We start from the raw sequence: 22,360 nt of genomic DNA on the forward strand, positions 1-22,360 counted from the left end.
AATGGAATAGAATAGATTAGGGATAGCAAAATCATTAAAAATGGCATAGCAGATCAACAATATAAATAAAATATAACAAAGTACAGTAAAAGGAATTATTTCTATGGCTGTAGAATTCAAAAGCAGAGAACAAGTTTATGTAGGCCCTGATCAGGATGCACACAGTATTTTGCATAAGTCCTAATTCCACACAACAGAAAGGACATAGAAGCACTGGAGAAAGTGCAAAAAACCCAAAAAGATTACAAGAGTGATACAGAACTATCAGGAAATATTGAACAGGTTGGAATATTTGTTTACAAAATAAAAAACACTTTGATAAACAGAAGAATTTGAAAATGAATAAGTTGGACAGGATAGCCACGGCAACAATGTTTCCACTTATGGGAAACTTAAACTTGGGAGCCATGAATCCAACAAAACTAATACATAGAGTAGGTAAAGAGACATTTCTCCAGTCAGAGTACTCAGAACAAGAGACTTAAAGCCACAATCAGCTGTTGAGACAAATAGCTTGGATGTTTTCATAAAGAAGCTACAAAAGAGAAGTGTATGTTATGGCAATGAGGTGGATAAAAGTCATTAAAAAGTTTGATCATTCATAATCATATTGAATGGGCTGGCAGGCCTATTACTGTTCCTATGAATAGAAAAAATGCTTAAAGACTGGAATGAGGTAGATAGAATGGGAAGTGATGTGTAGAAACTCTAAAGCAAAAGTAAAGCTGCCAGAGTCCCAGAGGACCACAGAGCTGCTCTTCTGTTAGATGACTGGTGGTGATTTAACACAAGAGTCATGACACCTCAGCCAAGGGGAAAGGTAGAGAAGGAGGGACCTTTATGATTACCTGAGCCTGTAAGGGAATGGAACCCATGCTGTTGGTGTCACTTTGCATCACAAACATCCATCCAATTAAGCTAACTGATTTCCCCACAGGTAGCAACAAAAATAACTGACCCAAAATACCTGTTCTGTGCTGTATGCTTGACAAGTCCTTGGGTGACTTGTGATAACTTGCACTGTAAAGTCAACTTCACTTGGAACCAACATTTGCCTCTCTGCAACAGCAGGCACTATGAATCCATGATTCATATCAGTGCTATATTCTAATCTGCAATTTACTACACCCCCCAGCCACCTTTTAACACAAGCAGCAATATATTGGCATACATTTTATGCTACAGCTACAAACGTCATAACATCTTCCAAAGTAAAAAGCGATGCACTAAAACAAGTGCACAAAAGAAGCAAATAATCACCTGGCAAACAAATTCTGGAATAACCCTGTGGAATGTTGAATTTTTAAATCCAAAACCACGCTCTCCAGTGCAGAGGGCCCTAAAGTTTTCAGCTGTTCGTGGAACCTTATTTGATAGCAGTTCCATGGTAATTCGTCCCAAGCTCTCCTCATTGGCTGATACATCAAAATAAACAACAGGGTTACTGCTATTTGACAGAGCTACAACTTGGAATTCCTCAGATTTCTGGAGTTGCGAAAGTGAATCTCGACATTCTTCAAACTTCTTTTTGTAGGCAGCAGCCAATTCTGGAGTTTTGAATCGTACTGCAAGTTGCTCAATTTTTGCTTCGCCATCTGAAAAAATACAAATAGGAATATGCAATTTATACTTTTCTAACAACTCAGCAAACAATTACAAAACAGTTTTTCATGACTTTTCCACCGACGTCCGAACGATGTAAAGATTATGCAGAGTACAAGACATTTTTCACTCAGTAGCAATCACAACTGACCTTTCCCCCCGCCGACATAAACTGTACACAATATAATGCAGGTCCAAATCTTACCAGTGTAGTCAGCTGCAGTCCAAACAAAGGCATTGTTCGATGTATTCATTTGTTTGAGTTCCATTTCCTCAGTAATAACATGATTCGCACAGACCTTAAGAACCTGTTCTCGCCTCATCAGAATACGGTAACATCGCTTTTGGGAGTGATACAGAATTTTAAGATCTCCAACTCCACGTTCTTTCCATTGAGAGATATCACGGTCCCAACGATACAGCTTACATCTTTCTTTAAAGATGATTTCCTCATCCTCTTCGCCTGATTTTGTCTCAACCTAGTGACATTAATTGCATTTGTTCATATTACAGAATTAACATTTGAACTTCAACAGCAGTCAACTTTTATAAGATTTCTATACTTCAAAACAAGTATACATTGGCCAGTACCGCATCACAATATTAGCTACCAAACTAAATTCTAGGCAACAAAGATCAAACTACTTAAAGATTAGATGGATATAAAAGATAATTAGACAATCAAGTTTGAAATTACAGTCAAAAAGGCTTCTGTATATTTGTACAAATTGTTGGACAGTAAATTTACCTCAGGTAAAGAAACTATTGGCTCAAAGTGGATGTCATTGCTAGGTACCACATCAGTGCCATCATCTTCATCATATGGAGTTCTGGGCACCATCGAAGTAAACACAGCAGTTCCTGCATTTGCCCATGTGAAATTGGCTTCTGTTTTTTAAAAACATGTCACATTTTTCAGTATTAGAAAGAAAACAGCATTGGTTTATCACTCCCAGCAGCTCACTGGGAATTTTTGCAGATTTTAAAAGCACATTGTCAAAAATTACTAAAAAGAATATTTTTAAACATAAAACACAAAAAAGCCATTAACAAGATGAAGTACGATGAAACTCAGCATATATGTAGCAGTACAAATTGTCAAGAAAACATCCAGACTGTGAACAGCTATTCATTTTTTAAAGGCTAAATTCCATTTAAACGTTTGTTACTGAATTGAAAAATAGGAGAACTATGTAAAAAAACTTTATTTAAAAAGATATATAATTTGCTTTCATTATTCGTCAAGAAACCTGAAAACTGTTGACATTTGTAAGTTAAGTTAAATGGTTCAGAAACTGGTTTTATTCAGTAAAAAAATTCACTTTGTTCATTCTAAATAAAGTAAATATTTCAGTCAACAATCAACTTGAGAAGGATACGTTTATGTAGACAAGACCAAGGATTTACAAGTCAATAGGCTCCAGTGGCATTAATTTCAAATTGAAGTGATTAAAAATGTTTTGTCTACAATTTAAATTTTCTGTTTTCACACTTTACTCTTGCAGCTCACTCAGGTAGTAGCAGCTAGTAGACAACAATCTGATAGCTTCATGGTTTCTTCTACAATAAATACTATTATTTCTAAATTTTGAAGTTACATTTCAAACTGCTATTATGGGACTTATGTTTTGTTATTGGGGAGCACACCACAGATGAGCAAATATATAGACTGCACACAAGCATAGCAGCACCAATGCAGCAAAATTTAAAAGAAGAACAAAACTTCTGGAAATATTCAATAGGTCATGAAGTATTGGTAAAGAGAAACAGGCTGATCACAGTTCTATTTCTAGAATTTATTATTTTTTTCCATGCAATCTGTGGCAAGCCAATTGATCAACCCATTATACTACAGAGGTCATTAATAACTTACTCTCACAATGGCTAAAAACAATCAATAAGGGCCAGATCAGCAAGGCACAGCTCAACTCAAGACAACAAGAGACAGAGAAGCAGGACTCTCTGCTTAAAAAGGGGAAATTGTAGCAACAGTCCAAGTTGTGCTCTAGTACCTCCTAAAACTCAGGTACAGAACAGGATAGCCCACCCAGCAGAGAATTGATTTGGCATGACTGACTGATTATCTGGTTAACAACTGTCAGGAAGTTAAACTATATCACAAAGAGAAATTTATTTTTTTGAAAACCCAATGTTGGACCTTGTGCATCCTTGATGGACAAAGTTTAAATCCAAAAATACATTGTACGTTCATAGTCATCAAGCAACAAGTCAGATGCTACCTTTTGGTGGAAAGGCATATCCTTCTGTACTCTGAGCAGCCAAATCTGCAAAAGAAACTGTTTTCACGTCACCGAATCCAAATATGCCGTTCACTGGAAGATAGAAAACATTGTATAAGAGAACAGAAATCCATTAGAAGTGCTTCATAATCTGGATTAAAAACAAAACAGGCATTTTTTTCATGAGGTTTGCCATTAAACAATGTCAAGAGTAATAACAGTCTCAAAGAGGCATGATATTTCACTGTAAATTTGGACAACTTAAATCATGTATTTTTTTGAAATTATTTAAAGGCGTATGGACGTGATTTCATATATAGAGCAACTTGCAAGTGAATCCACTTAAAATTAGTTCTTAAAATAGGTGCCATAGTCACCTTCAGAACAACAATATTAATCAATTCCATTATTCCTCTGTAGGATGTGATGAACTATATTTTAATGTGGACCTTTGTTTGAATCTCGTTCAAGATGCTAAGGAAATAAACGTTTTTCTCTGCTTACTTTAGTCGGAGACTTTTCGTAATTATAATGGCAATTTTAAAATCAGTGCTATATATAAATAGGTAAAATAGGTAAGAGTGGACATGGACCACTGGAAAAATGAGACTGGGAGAAGTAGTCATAGGGAAGAAAGAAACGGCAGAAGAAATAAATAGGTACTCCATGGTGGGAGACATCAGCAGCATAACAAAACTTCAAGACAGTAACTTCAAGAGAGCTGGGGCAGAGGTGAGTGTACCACCCATCACTAAGGTGGTGCTGGGGACGTTGGAAGGTCTAAAAGGTGGAGAAGTCACCCAGACCAGATGGACCACATTCTCCGGTTCTGAAGGAAACAGCGGAGGAGATTCTGAAAGCATTAGTGGTGATCTTTCAGGAAATCGCTGGAGTCAAGGTGGGTGCCAATGGAAAATGGCTAATGTAACACCCCTGTGTTTAAGAAGGGAGGGAGACAGAAGACAGGTAATTATAGGCCAATTAGCCTGACCTCAGTCATTGATAAGACAACTATTAAGGATGAGAATGAGGCAAACTTGAAACTGCATGGTAAAATAGGGCTGTCTTAGCGTGACTTCGTCACAGGGAGGTCATGCCTGACAAATCTTTTAGAATTCTTTGAGGAGGTAATGAGCAGCTTAGACAAAGGACAGCCAGTGAATGCTGTTTATTTGAATTTCCAGAAGGCCTCTGACAAGGTGCTGCACAAGAAGCTGCTAAATAAGAGCCCCTGGTGTTAGTGGCAAGGATAGACGATTGGTGACTGAAGGCAGAGAGTGGGGATAAAGGGGTCTTTTTCAGGACGGCAGCTGGTGACTAACAGACTTCAGTAAGGGTCAGTGTTGGGACCACAACTATTCACGTGATTCATTAATGATCTGGACGGAGGAACTGAGGGCATTGTTGTTAAGTTTATAGATGACACAAAGATGGGTGGAGGGATAAGTAGTGTTGAGGAGGTGGGGAGGCAGCAGAAGAACTTGGACAGGCTAGGAATGTGGGCAAAGAAATGGCTGATGAAATATCAGGTGGGAAAGTGAGGGGCTATGCACTTTGGTAGAAAGAAGAGGGATAGATTGTTTACTAAATGGGAAAATGCTTCAAAAATCTGAAGCGCAGAGAGAGAGGGTGGTTTGTGTGTGGAATGAACTTCCTGATGAAGTGGTGGATGTATGTACAATTACAACGTTTAAAAGACATATCCATGCAAATATGAATAGGAAAGGTTTGGAGGGATATGGGCCAGGAGCAGGCAGGTGGGACTAGTTTAGTTTGGGATTAGTTTGGCATGGACCAAAGGGTCTGTTTCTGTGCTGTACAACTCTGATTCTATGACTCGGCAGTCCTTGTGCAGGATTCTCTTAAGGTTAACATGCAGGTTCAGTTGGCAGTTAGGCAGGCACGTGCATTGTTAGCAGTCGTCTTGACACTGCTAGAATACAAGAGCAGGAATGTACATCTGACACTGTATAAGGCTCTGATCAGACCACATTTGGAATATTGTGAACAGTTTTGGGCCCCCTAAGGATGAATGTACTAGCCTTGCTATATATTTGACAAAAGTGCTGTGCACAGCAAAAGGAATTGAAAGACGCTGTTCAATAAAATGAATGCAACATTACCTGTTCAATAACGTTTGATTTGTATTTTTTTTTAAACAAAACCGTAGAAGATTGAATATGCAACATCTCAGTCCCTGACAGCCACTTGAAAATTTCAAAAGTTGTGATGATATAGGAATTGCAATGTTTGTGAAATTTCTGAGCTGGCTTCAATCCAAGCATATTGACATTTAAACTGTAACTGGTACACTATATGCACTCTGAAACAAATGTACAATTATAGCAAGGCCTCTCCTACTTTTATGCTCTATGTCCCTTGCAAAAGGTCAACATCCGTTTGCATCCGGAATTAGTTGCTGCACTTGCATGCTAGGAGTGACCAAACAGTTCTTGAACGAGTGCAACTCCAACACCACAAGAAGCTTAACTCCATCCAAAGCCAAACAGCCCATTTGATTGGCATCAGATCCAAAGATGGGTTTTAACTGTAATCAATGTCCTTTAGGGAAGGAAATCTGCTACGCTTGGACCTCCAGGCCCACATTAATGTGGACAGGTGTGAGACTTGGTAGGAAGAGAGAGAGAATAATGTGACAGTGCAAGAGACAGTGAGAGAAAGGAGGAAGTGTGTGTAAAGGCGAGGCAGAATGCAAGAGCAAGACAGAGTGTGAAATGAGCAAGCGTAAATTCTGAGAATTGAGTTGAGCTGTCAAAACCCTGCATGAAAAACTATCATACAGAAGCTAGCACAGGAGGAACACCCAAGCTTGTCCCCAGTTTATGCATGAAATTCTGCGACATCAGTTCAGGACGTAAGCCAGAGGTCAGTGTCAGTTAAACCCAACACCTTAGATTGGCACCAGTTCCTTCACCATTCCTCAGTGGTGAGAACTTGGGACTTAATTGGTCTCTCACTGTAACAAGATTTTATTATGGCCACTTTTGTTATTTGCTAATTTTTTTAAATTTTTAACTCACTTGGGCTTGTGTTCAAAAAATCTGAAAAGGGCCTTAAACCCTTTATTAAAAACAAGCTTCACAAATTCCTTTGAAGAAGTTATCCATCCCCAAATGTCCAACACATACTGCAATCTTTTGAATTTAGGAATGACTCCAAGTTACGATGCTCAACTGGTTGAATTTTCATAACTATTTCACCTTTCATTCCTGTCCTGGTGCCTTCCTTTTCAAAAATCTGAAGAATCATTGTACTTTTACCAACATTATCCCCAATGGGAATATCTCCACAAATATTCTTGCTAACACGCATCCCCTTTTAGTACCTTCAGTAGTAGAATCAGGCTCCATTTCATTTTTAGTTGTTAAATCAATGGGCCTGCCATCATCTGCAGAGAATTCCTTACGTTCAAATTGTGTTGTAGAGTTAGCTTCAGCCTCTGAAACATTAACCAGTGCAGTAGTCGCTGGTTCATTCAATCGGATTGCAGAATCTATACAAGTGGAGCTGCTGATGATTTCTTCTTGCGCTATCTGTAACAAAAACAAATTGCCACATCCCAGTTAACTGCAATAAAAACAAATGGTCCAAAAATGACATATGTTAAAATGAACTAAATGCCCTTTTATCTAATCAACCACTTACCCAACTTCCATTTGATAATAGTAATATATCGATTTAGAGACAGTAAGAGTATTTGTTTTAGATCGAACAAGAGCATGCTAATCCATTTTAAAATTAAATAGCATAAAAGTAAATAGCAACTAATAAAGCCCCGGTGCAAAATGAAACCCAACTCCAGGAGTAGCAAGTTACATCACTTGCTAATTTCCAATCAGCAAATATTTAAGGCATTAGAATGGTGAGCTTTTATTTTGCTTCATGGTAAGTATCAATGTCCACTTTCAAAGGAGGAACAATTTTTGTGACAAATTGGGGCAATACCAGAATATTCTCATTAGGAAGAGTGATTGTGTTGCAAAAATAGTGCGCTGGATGAAGGACATTACCTGTATCTTTGACTCTACTGGTTATATAAAGATATTTTTAAATCTTACCTGTGATTCCTTGATTTTGCGAACTTCAATTTCAAAGTCATCATCTTCCTTCTCTCCTTCAGTATCACTGCTTAAACCACAAAAAAATGTGGAAGGAAGCAACAACTTTTCAGCCTTCAACTTCTCTTTAGGGGTCGGCACCTTCTCCCACACAAGAATACAGTCTTTGTCACCATCTTCCACTAGATTGTCCCCACTGGAATCTACTATGAAAAGTATAAGGTTATAAAAAGGATACTAGGAAGAAGAAAAGTTGCCCAAAAGCTTTAAAAAAAGGTTTCAGCACCAGGTGCAGCTCAATAACAACCGAACTGTCAGTCTCCTGTTCCTGCTGGGAACTAGTTATCCCAAAGGACTAATAGCGGTCTTGCTTGGGATGCCACAAAAACGTGAATTCCATAATATTGCAATATTATTCACACATTAACTTATCCAATCAATCCTTCAAGCACAGAAATGATTGCCGACATTCATCAAAGCAATTTGAAAAGTCAGGAAACAAGACACTTCAGGTTTGTACCAATAAGCACAAACTACATGGCAGCCATACTTAAAATGCATTGGTAAAGTTTGGAATGAACTATCCAGAAGGATGAGTGGTGTTATGCTAGAAGGAATAGAAGTGACAAAACTAGTCTCGAATACTTTCACGGATTACTTTGATATGTTTGGAAGAGTTAAATTATAGTACGGAGTATGGTTCCCATGCAATTTAGTTTGTAGTTTTAAAACAAAGAACAATACAGTACAGCAACAGACCCTTCAGCCCTCCAAGCCTGCGCTGACACATTTTGCCTTTCCTTACTAAAACGGTCTTCCAGGATGCATATCTCTCTATTCCCTGCCTATTCATGTATTTGTCCAGGTACTTTTCGAATGCTGCTATTGTGTCTGCATCTAACTCCTCTGGCAATGGTTTCCAGGCACTCTCCACCATTTGTGTGAAAAACTTGCCTTGCGCATGTCTTTTAAACTTCACCTTCCTCACAACTTGAACCTATGTCCCCTATTAATTCCACCCTGGGAAAATGCCTCGTACTTTCCACTCTATCCATGCCATTTTGCTATTAGGTTGCCCCTCAACCTCCTGCATTACAAACTCAGTCTATCCAGGGATAGTAAGAACCGCCGATGCTGGAGTCGGAGATAACACAGTGTGGAGAAGAAGGTTCTGAAGAAGGGTCCCGACCTGAAATGTCAGCTTTCCTGCTCTCTGATGCTGCCTGGCCTGCTGTGTTCCTCCACTCCACACTGCGTTATCTCAGTCTATCCAGCCTTTCTTCACAGCTAAAATCCACCATACCAGGCAACATCCTAGTAAACCTTTTCTGTACCCTCTCCAAAGCATCCATATCCTTCTGGTAGTGTGGTGACCGGAACTATATGCAATATTCCAAATGTGGCCTAATTAAAGTTCATCATAGAATCCCTACAGTGTGGAAACAGGCCCTTTGGCCCATCAAGTCCACACCGAACCTCCAAGCATCCCACCCAGACCCATCCCCCTATAACCCACCTAATCTACACATCCCTGAACACTACGGGCAATTTAGCATGGCCAACCCACCTAACCTGCACATCTTTGGACTGTGGGAGGAAACCGGAGCACCTGGAGGAAACCCACGCACACACGGGGAGAATGTGCAAACTCCACACAGACAGTCGCCCGAGGCTGGGATCGAACCCGGGTCCCTGGCACTGTGAGGCAGCAGTGCTAACCACTGTACTGCCCCCTCTGGGACCTCACCTGTGGCCAAACAGGATACAAAGATGTTGATCAATGCTCCAGCAATTTGTTCTCTTGCCTCCCTCAATATTCTGGAATAGATCCCATCAGGACCCAGGGCCTTATCTACCTTAATACTTTTTGAGACACATTTAAAACTTTTTAATAGCAACTTGGCTTTGAAATTCGACACTCCCTTCCCGGAGACAATCCCCCACCAATTTCTTCACTTTGCTGAATACCAACACAGTATTCATTAGGACCTCACCTACCTCTTCGGGCTCCACACATAGATTCCCTCCTATGTCCTTGAGTGGGTCAACACTTTCCCTGGCTATCCTCTTGCTTTTTATTTCTGTACAAATAGCTTTGGGATTCTCCTTAATCCTGTTTGCTAACAACTTTGCATAACCCCTTTTAGCCCTTCTAAATCCTTGTTTAAGTTCTTTCCTTGTATACTTCAAGGGCTTCATCAGTTCCCTTCCTCCTGGATCTTACGTTTGCTTCCTTTTCCTTTCTCACCAAGGTCATAACATTCCTGTCATCCAAGATTCACGTAACTTGCCATACCTATCCTTCATTCTCGCTGGAATATGCTGCTCCAGAACTCTTATCAATTGACATTTGAATTACTCCCACATCTGATGGGGATTTACCCTTAAACAACCGCCTCGAATCAAAATTCTCCAGTTCCTGCATAATTATTGTTGTAATTCGCCTTCCCCCAATCTAACCCCTTCACCTGGTACTTCTCAGTAAGATGAAGGTTTCTGCCTTCATCACCAAACAGGCAGCAAACTGCACTGTAGCAGTTCGGAGGTTTGTTCGGATGACCGATGGAGGGACTGTCTTATGAGCAAAGATTGGGACTTTACTCACTGGAGTTTAGAAGAACGAGAGATGATCTCAATAAAACTTATAGGACTCTTATGGGGCTGTTATCCCTATCCATGAGTATCTTAAAACTCACGGTATTATGGTCACTACTCCTGAAATGCTCCCCTACTGAAACTTCACTCACCTGGCCAGGCTCATTTTCCAAAACCAGGTCCAGTATAACCCCTTCCCTATTTGGGCTGTTTACATATTGTGTCTAGAAATCCTCCTGAATGGTCCTTACAACTTCTGACCCATTCAAGCCCCTGGCACGAAGTGAGTCCCAGTCAACATAAGGGAAGTGAAAACCACCCACCACAACAACCCTGCTTTACTGTTTACATCTTTCCAAAATCTGCCTACATATTCTCTCCTCTATCTGCTGTTCGGAAGCCTGTAGTATACCCCCAGCATTGTGATTTCACCCTTCCTATTGCCTCGCTGCACAAGTCCTCTGACGTATCCTCCCTCAATACAGCTGTGAGATACTCCTTTCAGAGTATACATCGCCCCCACCCTTTTTATCACACCTGAAACACCTAAAACCTGGGATATTCAGCTGCCAGTCCTGTCCTCTTTCAGCCAAGACTCTGTAATCACAATAATGTCATCATTCCAAATACTCAAAGCTCTAAGTTCATCAACTTTGCCTATTGTACTTCTTGCATTCTTACACATGCCATACAGACCACCTCCCCTGCTCTTCTCAGCAGCATTTGCCTGCCTGTTCTCGTTCTTAGTAGTGTTTGACTTGGTTTCTGCCTCTCCCTCAATTTCTGCAACTACTCCTCTGGTTCCCATTTGGTTTACTAATACCAGATAAACAATTGTTAAGTAAAATATGGGGTACAATGGTGGGAAGGAGAGAACATAAATGCACTAATCATTCAGTTGGGAGCACAGTGAAAAAGTACAGACTGGAAACTACTTTGGATAAATTCCAGCCCCTTGAATGAAACAAAATGGAAAAAAAACTTCATTATCCCTTCATGTAATGTTTATCTCTGTTATGCACAATTTTGAAACATATATCCTTTCTTCAAAATGGAATGGTCATATCACATGCAATGCTATATCTACTTGCACTTTTGATCCTGATTACAAAGTAGTCTTCAATCTATTTCAGGCGACAGGTCTCTTCTATAAAAGTTATAATTAGCAGCTGTTATGCAGCTTTGGACAATTTCAGATATACGAAAACCAGATGATCCATTTATGAACACGCCAAAGATTAAAGATCAATGGAGCCACCAACTTGCAGTCATCCACAAATCATGCAATTCAATTTGTAGGTACCAAAAACTTCTGGACAACTTCAAAATTTTAAACCTTTTAATATGCATACCTGTTGCACAGGACTTGTGCTCTCTTTGTTCATCTGGATACAGCTTCACATCAGTAAGTTGCAAGGATGTACCTTGATTTGGAAAATAATGGATGTTAAAAGAATTTGACACGAAATTACAATAAAATCCTCTATATGTAACAGTTTCTATTTCAGAGTCTTGCTGCCATGATTTACATTGTATCCAGATTATCAAGAAAGTGTACCAATATTTCACCAAGTGTTTTTTTAAAATCAGTTTCTCACATCTTGTCTTAAATAATCACAATTAAAGTGAAATTATTTTGGTTTCAAAATTAATACTTAGATTGAAAATGTACCTGCATCAGAGAAGTCTTCTAGTTCATTAGAATGTAACTGTTCCTTTGGGTCACCTGGATCAAAACATTTAACAGTTCTGAAGATGTCACTGAGTATAACAAGACTCCGAAATTAAACCGCCAAAAGATTAAATTTGCAAAGATTGTCTCTACAATTTAAAATCTGTACCTGTTTTAGGTGCTTTCAGTTTCTCTTGTTTATCTTGATACAATCTTCCACAGAGTTCCCTAACAGCAGTTTCATAGTCTTCATCTTAAACAGAAATTTTAATTTGACATTTGTTATTAAGGATTCAAGTACAAAAACAGCTTGCTAGCTAGATTAGTATTTGTGATTTTACTGTTAAATTTTGTTCTGTCCCTCAAAATTTCAACCACAATTCCACAGATCAGAATACAATGATGTGATTGGTAAGACCATTAATGGATACATAAATAAACCAAATAATTTAATTCTCTGTTGCGTGGGGAACTACAAGGCAAATAGCATGTGACACGCTCGGAGTGAGAATCACAGAAGCATTAAAAAACCAAGGCACAGAAAGTGGCCATTCAATTCATTGTGTGTTGTCAGCTGAAAAATAAGGGAAAAACTGAGCTGCCCTTTCTAATTCCAAATCCAACACAGTATTGCAAGCATTGTGGATCATTGCAGTTCTAATGCAGATCCTGGTACTTCTCAGTAAGATGAAGGTTTCTGCCTTCATCACCAAACAGGCAGCAAACTGCACTGTAGCAGTTTGGAGGTTTGTTCGGATGACCGATGGAGGGACTGTCTTACGAGCAAAGATTGGGACTTTACTCACTGGAGTTTAGAAGAATGAGAGATGATCTCAATAAAACTTATAGGACTCTTATGGGGCTTGACAGGGTAAATGCCAAGAGGATGTTTTCCCTCATGGGACAATCAAGGACCAGAGGGGCAGAGTCTCGATAAAGGGGCATCAATTTAAGACAGGAGGAGATATCTCTTTTCTTAGGAAGTTGAGTGTCTTTGGAACTCCTTGTCACAGTCAGCAATACAGACAGAGTCCTTTAGTGTACTTAAGGCTGGGATAGATTCTTGATAAGTAGGGCAAATCAAGGGTTATGGGGAAAAGGCAGGAAATTGGATGAGGAATGTTGGATCAGGCGTGATCCTAATTAATGGTGGAGCAGACCTGAGGGGCTGAATAACCTACCCCTGTTCCTTTTCTTTATTGTTCTTATGGAATTCCAGTGAGCCACTACCCTCAGAATAGACTTTTAAATCATGTCCCATTTAACCCTTCTATAAATCACAATATATGCGCTCCCTGGTAATTCACCTCTCCACAAGGACTTTCTACCCTATGCCCTTCAATTTTATGCACCTCAATTACATCACCTCTCAGCATCCTCTGTTCTAAGGAAAACAACCCTAGCCTGTCCGATCTTTCCTCATAGTTGCAATTTTGAAGCCCTGGTAACATTCTCCTAAATCATCTATGTACTCTCTCCACTGCAATTATATCCTTTTTTTGAAATGCAGTGGCTAAAACTATACACAGAATTCTAGCTGTTGTCTAACCTCTATTATATACAATTCTGGCATTATATTCTTGCTTTTGTATTCTATATCTCATCCAAGAAAGAAAGGCATTACATATGCTTTCTTTGCCATTTGACTTATCTGCTCAGGGACCTGAGGACCCGCAAGATCTGTCACAACTCCTTCACTTGTCAACACCCTCTTTTTGTATCGTATTCCATAGCTTTGTTTGTCCTCCCCAAATGCATTATCTCCCAAATCTCTGGATTGACTTCCATTTGCCAACTTGATGAAACCATTGATATCATTCTGGAGTTGACAGTTATCTTACTATCAATGGCATGGCAAAGTCTTGTCACCTGCAAATTTCCCAATCATGCCTCCTGCACTTAAGTCCAAATCATTAATATACACAAACAGGACACAACACTGGAATGCTGGTTGAAACGGCTTTCTATTTGCAAAAATCACTCATTGGATCAGTGACAGGAAACAAAGGCCAATTTCAGATCGAATTCTTCACTTTGTCTAGCAGCCCTTGCACTCTTTATAAACAATGGTACAATATTTGTAAACCTCTCAGTTCCCCGATATCTCACCTGTATCTACTGAGCATTGGAAAGTGTTCTCAGACTGCTATTCCCTCCCTGGATTTCCTGAACAGCCTAAGATTCAATCTATCCAGCTTCGTTAATTTATCCATCTTCAAAGAGGTCAGCTTTCCAGCACTTCCTTTCACATTAATTGTACCTAATATTTCACACTTCTCTTTAACTGGAATGTCTCCACCTTCCTACTACTTGAGAACACAGATGCAAAGTACTCATTATAAACCCAGTCGACATCTTTCACTTCCACACAGAAATAACCCTGTACAGCTCTTCTGGGTTCTACCCTTTCCTTAGTTAGCCACCTTGTATCTTTGAGTTTTCCTTGATTGTATGTGCCAATATTTTCTTCATATCCTCATTTTATATTTTCAATTTTTTTTAATTCACTCCTGCATTTTCTATATTCCTCCAGACTCGTAATAGTTATAGAGTGACTGACTGAAACATACTTGTTCTGCTTCATCTCACTGTGAACACTTTGGATAACCAGGGTGGTACTGCCAACTCCAGAGCGCACTCTGTGTTGATGTGCCTACACAATAGATTATTGCTTTTGAATGCCTCACAGTCATTTCTGACTTTTCTTCAAGTAGCTGTATCCAGTCTACTTTGGCCAGGATCATCTCAGTTTTAACAGGTCAGATTTTGCAAGGTGTTGCATTCCCGCCCTTTCTTTTTTTAAGAAAAAGGAAAGGAGGGAGCTCCGCTCTCCAGCTACCACGTGACAGCAAGTTTCTTCAGCTAGTGCAGGAATTGTCACACATCATCTCTAGGTCACTGATAGGGCCCACAATTTCCCACATATTCCAAGTTGTCCTGTCGCATCTTAATTTAAACAGAAGAGATTGAAAGAACTGATCATTTATTAGTTTGTACTAGTTGGGGTCCCCCAACTAGTTTTAAGGGGCCGTTTTAAGGAAAAAAACCTAATTGGTTCATTCTAAATAATCTTACGACTCGCAGTGCTAACCTTCCTTAAATTTCAGATACATAAATAAACTGCATGAAACACCAGTCAGTAACTTACCATCCTCATCGTCATCACTAAAATAACCAGGTTTGTTCTTGTAGCAGAAGAATGTTTGGGGAAGGTGTAGCTGCTTAGCAAGAGCTGCTTGTTCGGGTGTGGGTGTCAATACAAAAACAATCTGTACCTCTTCATCGCCAACTATAAAATAATCAATTGAGTAAATAGGCTTCTGCAAGCATAAGATATTTATGACAATGAGACTGCATCAAAAAGCATGAACTTTAATTTATATTGCAGAAGCCTCAACCTTCCACTTAAACCAATATATTCATCCATGTTCACTCACCTCAGCTTGTCTTAAAATAATTTCTGCACAGTTACTTTTTAATTCTACAACAACTGATTTAATCTCTTGCATTTATCAATAGAAGACTGTGCACGACATCTACAAATAGGATGAGTTTATCCAGAAGCAAACCATAATGGGAGTACTGAACTGCAAATGCAAAACAAAATTGAATTTAACGATTCAGAACATTAACTTAAACATAGGGTATAATGAGGTTATAACCAAATATTAGACAAAATCTTGAATTTATATAGCACCTTTAAAATCAAAAATCATTCCAAGCACTTTAGAGCTAAATTGGATTACATACAAGTTAGGACAGGTAAGCAAAGATATGGTTGAGTAGGTTGGTATAAAAGTCATTTCAAAAATGATAGCAATATGTAGGGGAGTGGGAAACGGGGCAGAAATAAAGGCAGAATAAACAAATGAAAGGAAGACAGCATGCTAAAATGTGGCCTGAAGTGATAGGATAAGACATGAGCAGATTAAGATACACATTAAAAATTAGTTCATTGCAAGTATGTGGTATGTTGGGATCCAGTGATGTGCAAGTCTGAGTAAGGTGAGGCATATTGTACCCTCTGCACAAATTCAGACACTGCACTTGATGAAAAACAACATGGGAACAAAGCGAGAAACTAAAGTGAAATCTATGAATTAAGACTTTGGCTTGGGTGAGAATGAAGCTAGCATTGGATAACATTCCTAAGATTGAAGAAAATGAGCCGATGAGAGGAAGGGGGAGAAACTTGAGTGACAGGAGACAAGCCAAGGACACAGTGGTCTTTGAAACTGCTCCATAGATGACATTAATATTGGAGACCAAGTCCACTAAGTTTCTTGCATGGGCTTTCAGAAGAGTCAGAGAAAAGAAAGATATTATTTGTTGAAATGCCAAAATGGAGATTGCTTCTACCATCCAGGATAATACAGGTGATTTTGCCTGGAAAGGTTATAATGAGTTGACATTACTTTGAGAGATAAAACAATGGGAGAGGGAAGAATGGGAGGTGGAGAGATTAAAATCACAAGCGATCAAGTCATAGGTATGTTAGCATTCATCTCCTTTAGGCTTCAGTGCAAATGCAGAAAGTGTTCTAGGAAAGCAGCTTATACTCCAATTTAAATTTTGTACCAGTTTGATTTACAGACATAAAACTGACCCGATCCACAGCACATTTCCATAACCAAACACCACTTGTTAATGTTTTGAAGTAGAATGAAAATTAAAAGCTGTTCGCGCTTTGGCTCAGTTCTCCAGTCTCACGCCAAAGTTAGTGTTGTAAGATAATGGCTTACTTAAACATCAATTTAATAGTTAAATAGCTTTGAAACAAACAATGTTATTTTGCTTGGTCACATGTCAGTAATGGTTCGTAGAAGGGAGAGTAGTATCATTTTGCTCCTGCAGGTTTTTCCAACAAAGTGACCATTAACTCCAAAACAATCTAAGACTAAAAACGTAATTTAAATAAACATATCAACTATAGTTTTCAAGCACAGTTTTCAAACCACTAAAAGTTACTCAACCAGATGCAATTCGTTTACTCCTAACAAACCATATGAACACTATGCTATATAGAACATAGGCAAAATAATGACTCCCCACTTCACATGGTTAAAACTGGCTGTGGATTTATCAGCCACGGCAGTTACTAATAAGAGTCAAAAAACAAGGTCCAGTCTTGATCCTTAATATTGGCTGAATTCAAAAAGAGAATTACAGATGCTGTAAATCAAACAAACAAAAGTTGCTGGAAAAATTCAGCAGGTCTAGCAGCATCTATGGAGAAAAAGCAGAAATAAAATTAATGTTTCAGGTCCTGTGACCCTTCTTCAGACTGTTAAGTTTTTTCCAGCAATTTCCGTTTTTGTTTCAATTTTAGTTTATTTGTGTAAACCATAAAAAGGTAAAACAAGCACTAAGTATTTTTTCAATACTGGAGCTATATTAGTTGTTAAGTTAAAATTGATCTGATATTTAGAATCAGATTAAAGATATTTGAATGGTTTAACTATGCAATGATTATTATTTCAGGCCTCATTATTACTACCAGAGCCTATCTCAGAAGGGTAAGGTTTCTCAAAGGTTTGAGCTAGTATGTAGTATCAATACAAATCGTGTTTGTCAATAATAAAATGACCATTAAATCAAAAAGACATTTAAACCTATTACACAAATAAGTAACATGGTGTATGAATTTGTGCACTGGTGTGATGTCAGGTACTTCAGGCTATACATTTCAAAGACTGGTGAATCATTTCATACAGGTCCCTTCAGCTATTTGCCACAAAGTATGACCATCTAACCAAACCATGCTTGCAAAACACACACTGGTGTTCAAATTTGATTCTGCAATTGGACAATATTTGCTGGATAGCCACGTGTATGAAGCTGACAGCCATTTAGACACATGGCCCTTTTCTGTTGGACAGAAACAACATATACACAACACTGTGCCTGTTTCAACTAAAAATAGACAACAGCCATTCACTGACTAAGGGCAATGCTCTGGTCAACTAGCCTGTTTTAACTATTAATAAAGTCTGGCTCTTGATTGACAATCATCATTCTCCATGGCAATGCAAGTAGAGTTCATTTGACAATTAACTAGTACCTCTGCTCTCATGTTGTATAAATGTTGATTTTTTTCCCTTAAATTTATATTCTTATGAAATGACCCGAGTGAGCGATGAAAACCTTTGACAAAGGGTGCCTTTTTTCAGCAATACTCAAGAACTTAAACTATTGATTTAAAACTGCTAACAGATTATTAAACATCTCAAATACTTTATTCTACGGGGTGTACGTTATAGCCCAAAGAGTGCAAGAAAATGGAGCAAATTTTGGAAAAGAATAAGTAAATCATGATAATGGAAGGCTACTGTAGACTAGCAAACAATGTAGAACAGGTAATAAATTCCTGTAATGCGCACAGGAAAACTTTCTTGGTCACTACATTTCCAGTGCAACAAGAGAAATGTGTCAGTGTACAGCATTTCGAAAACAGTGACCATAACAGCAATACATTAATTGTGACTTAGTAGTGGCACTTGTGGCTCCAAATTAGAAGGTTCTGGGATTCAAGTGTCACTGCAAAGCACTGAGCATGAAATTTAGACCGACTTCAGTGTAGTACTGAAGTAAAATCATCAAAAGCAAAAAACAATATTAACATAGGTAACTGCAACAAAGCCAATCAATATTTCCTTCCCAGGGCTTTAAAAGGGAATTGATTCAACACTGGATACTTTAGGAACTTGCTCTCTAAAGTACCTTTGTGTACAACCTGGAAGGACTACAGCAATTCAAGAAGGTAGTTCATCACCAACATCCTCAAGGGCTGTTAGAGATAAGCAATAATTGCTGGCTTGTTAGTGTTGCTCAAATCACATGAACACACAAAGTCACATCTTCCAAAGCATTCCTTAGACTTAAATTGGAGAATTGTAAACTTGACTTAATTTTTAAAGAAGGTGTGAAGAAACCAGCAAATTATTAACAATAAAAATAGGCAATGCTAGAAGAACTAAGAAGCAAGAAACAGAATTGGAGTTAATATTTCAGGTCAATAACCTTTCATCTAGATGTGGAAGTCAGGAATGTAATAGGTTTTAAGTAAATTAATCTGAAGAGCCGGATTGCGCAGTGGTAGCTGAAAATGTCAGCTGGCTTATTGTGAATATTAATCATATCTATTTCTGGCATAGGCTCTCAGAGGATTTGAGGGAGTAAAGGGTTGGGGGCAGGCCATGAGAAGGTACTGGTAATAACGAATGTAACTCCTTTATTCAAAAGGGAGACAAAGTAGGAAGCTACAGCCAATTAGCTGTAGTGAGCAAATATGCTGTTATTCCTTCACTGTTCCAGAATCATTGCAGCTCTGAGAAGAATGAAGACTGCTGTAGTTCAAGACAACACGTGCCACCACCTGTTCAAGAGCAATTTGGGCTAACAGTAAGTGTATACAAACCATCATTTCTTTGGATAATAACTGAACTGGACTTGGAAATGGAGAAAAATTAGTTTGCAGATGACAAAACTTGGAAGAATAAGGTGGTGGTCAAGAGACTGGTCAAGCCAAATGTGTCTTAATGTATTTTTGGAGGAAGAATAATGACAGTAGTGACGACACGAACTAAACTACATCATTTCAAACAGAATAGAGGAACAGAGGCCTCGGGGTTCTCATATGCAAGTCTTTACGTGGTAGAAAAAGTTAATAAATGGTGAAAAAAAGCTTGTGGAATCATTGGCTTTACAAATCGTATTTGTGTGCAATCTTCAATTTACAGTAATTGTATCCAATTTTGCACAGCACACTTTAAAAACTGCATATCAATTCTTTGAAAGACTATAGTAGAGACTGACCAAAATTACACCAAGGAGAAAGTTTGGCTATATGCCAAGTCTATAGAATCTGGGATTGTTTGACTCAGAAGGTCATGGGAAGATTTAACAGGCGCTCAAAATAATGAAATACATAGATTTGCAATTGTCTGTAATGTTTTGCATGACAGGGTGTTTGCAGCACATTTAACAGTAACTTTCAAGGGGGGTGGAATTGGAAAATAAAATTTGCACAGCTAGCAAGAAAGAGCAAGGGCAAAACTATTTTAAGGCATTGTTGAAGTTGCCATAACAGAACAAAGGGCAGCTTTCAAGGTCTATGATTTCATTTGGGGGGTGGGGGGGGGGGGTCGTGGAGAAGAGGTGTCAATGCTTGAAAAATACCATACTAGTGCAATTAATTCTACAGCTAATCTAATTTAGTTAATAGCTCAGAAGCAATTATTCGATTGGAAGCAAAGTTAGTTCGTTGAAGCCAACCAACTCAAAAGCATTCGACACACTAGCAGTTAAAACATGACAACCTTTGCAACTATTAACTCTGGTTTTAAAAATTTAAGTCAATATACTTAATTTCTGGTCCTTTAGACAAAAATGAAGTGAATCAGTCATTTAAAAGCAGCTTTTAATCCATGGAGTGCCCGCTATCCAAGAAATTGAATGTTAATATTGTAAACTATTTGACCGAGCATTAGAAGTTTCCAAATATTCAAGTTGCCAACATAAATCCACATTAACTGAAGAAACAAAGGGCAACTATATTCAATTAGGATGGGCCATTTCTACGCAGGCCTATTGGACATGTCTGGAGCTCAAAACACACCTTAGCATAAATTCTCTCACTCTGGAAATTAAAAATGACAGATTTGCACTTCACGTTACCGTTCAAGGGAGTGGTTACAGAGGTTGCATTAGAATAAAGAGATGTTTACTTTAAATTTGGCCACACTGAATATAGTGTATGAAAAATCAAAAACGTTCCATGCTCTAACAAAGTAATAATGACGTAGAAAGGGAGAATGAATTAACTGAATTCTGATGCTAAGCCCTTAATTAATGAACAAGATACAGTGGTGTTCATGCACCAAAAGCAATCTTGCCCTTTCATTTCATCATGGCAACCTTGTATCTGAACAATCAATTCATATGAACAACAACTTTCATGTACTTAATTTTGCAAATGAAAATCCAAATTTACGGTTTGCTACTTTAATAATAAGAACAGATCACTGAAGTGTTTCTACTGAGAAGAGGGTCAACATTTGATTAATGCCAAGCTAACTGTTTACTAATGCCCTTTAGGGACGAAAATCTAGTCCTTGACTTGCCTAGCCTACAAGTGACTCCAAATCCACAGCACTTTAATTGACGCATAATTGCCCTCTGAAATGGTTCTCTAGACCAATCAACGATAGGCAACAAATGGTGACATTGCCAGGAGTGCCCATATTCCATGAGAGAAACAATATACAAGTATGTATTGGTATAGGAGATAAGAAGTGTGATGATCACAGGTACATTAAGGAGCGTGTTGATGGAAGAGGAAAAGGTAGATAAATGGAGAGGTTGAAGAGGGGATTGTCCACATTAGAAATTCTTGGTTCTGGTAGAATACTGTTCGATACAGAATAGTAAACCAGAATCTTCACATAGAGTGTAACATTTCCCATAAAGTTAGAGATATTGATCCAATAGTGGTGATGAGGAACAGTGGGACTAGTGTAGGTAGCAGTATATTTTCGGTGGTACAGATTTGATGGGCTGAAGGGCCTCTTCAACACTGTATAATTCTATAACACTACATTACTTCCCCTATCATCTCCCTCTGAACTCTGACCTCATTGCTGAACAAATAATTTCTCAAACTTACCGATGTTTCCCACCACCTCCAACTTCAGCCCTCCAAACCCCCACAGCCTATCGCTACTTGCTATTCAAAATACATAAAAAACTGACCAGTCTATTTCACCCTGCTGAGGAGCAGGGTGAGGTGAGAGGTTTAAAATGTTGAATTCAACAGCATAAATAGAGAGCAATTTCCTCAGTTGGAGGGCATGTAAACAAGAATATGGGAATGTCATCTTAAAATTAAAACTAGGTCATTTAGGAGAGAAATCAGCATGTAGTTAATCCACAGAAATTGTAAGCACTTGACAAGGATGCAATTTCTTATATAACTGGAGATTTACAGATTGAAATTAATAGATTTTGTTAAGCAAGGATACGGAGCAAGGGCATTTAGTTTGTGTATCAATGACCTAATTGAATGATCGAGTAGGTCCACAGGGCTGAATGTCAATCTCCTATTCCTTCATTCTCTGCCAATTCACCAATGTTATCTTGACAAAGCATTTTCTAAAGCCAAGGTATTTCCCCAT

General features: G+C 38.5%; 1 protein-coding gene across 6 annotated transcripts in view; it reads right to left on the minus strand.

The window, feature by feature from the left end:
* ranbp2 (RAN binding protein 2) overlaps positions 1–22,360 on the minus strand; it is a 65,397-nt gene that overhangs the window by 5,128 nt on the left and 37,909 nt on the right. For 2 of the 6 annotated variants that reach the window (XM_048597566.1, XM_048597563.1), the window contains exons 21-30: positions 15,337–15,477; positions 12,358–12,441; positions 12,189–12,242; positions 11,869–11,940; positions 7,922–8,127; positions 7,189–7,396; positions 3,843–3,935; positions 2,351–2,490; positions 1,808–2,081; positions 1,261–1,595 (exon numbers count right to left, since the gene is read on the minus strand). In XM_048597566.1, coding sequence (XP_048453523.1) covers positions 1,261–1,595; positions 1,808–2,081; positions 2,351–2,490; positions 3,843–3,935; positions 7,189–7,396; positions 7,922–8,127; positions 11,869–11,940; positions 12,189–12,242; positions 12,358–12,441; positions 15,337–15,477 — 1,607 coding nt within the window. Of the gene's footprint in view, positions 1–1,260; positions 1,596–1,807; positions 2,082–2,350; positions 2,491–3,842; positions 3,936–7,188; positions 7,397–7,921; positions 8,128–11,868; positions 11,941–12,188; positions 12,243–12,357; positions 12,442–15,336; positions 15,478–15,625; positions 15,776–22,360 lie in introns of those variants that run through there. The other 4 variants (XM_048597568.1, XM_048597567.1, XM_048597565.1 and 1 more) reach the window with 4 other exon arrangements.

This window comes from Rhincodon typus, chromosome 6, assembly GCF_021869965.1.
Source record: "Rhincodon typus isolate 14 chromosome 6, sRhiTyp1.1, whole genome shotgun sequence".
NCBI lineage: Eukaryota > Metazoa > Chordata > Chondrichthyes > Orectolobiformes > Rhincodontidae > Rhincodon > Rhincodon typus.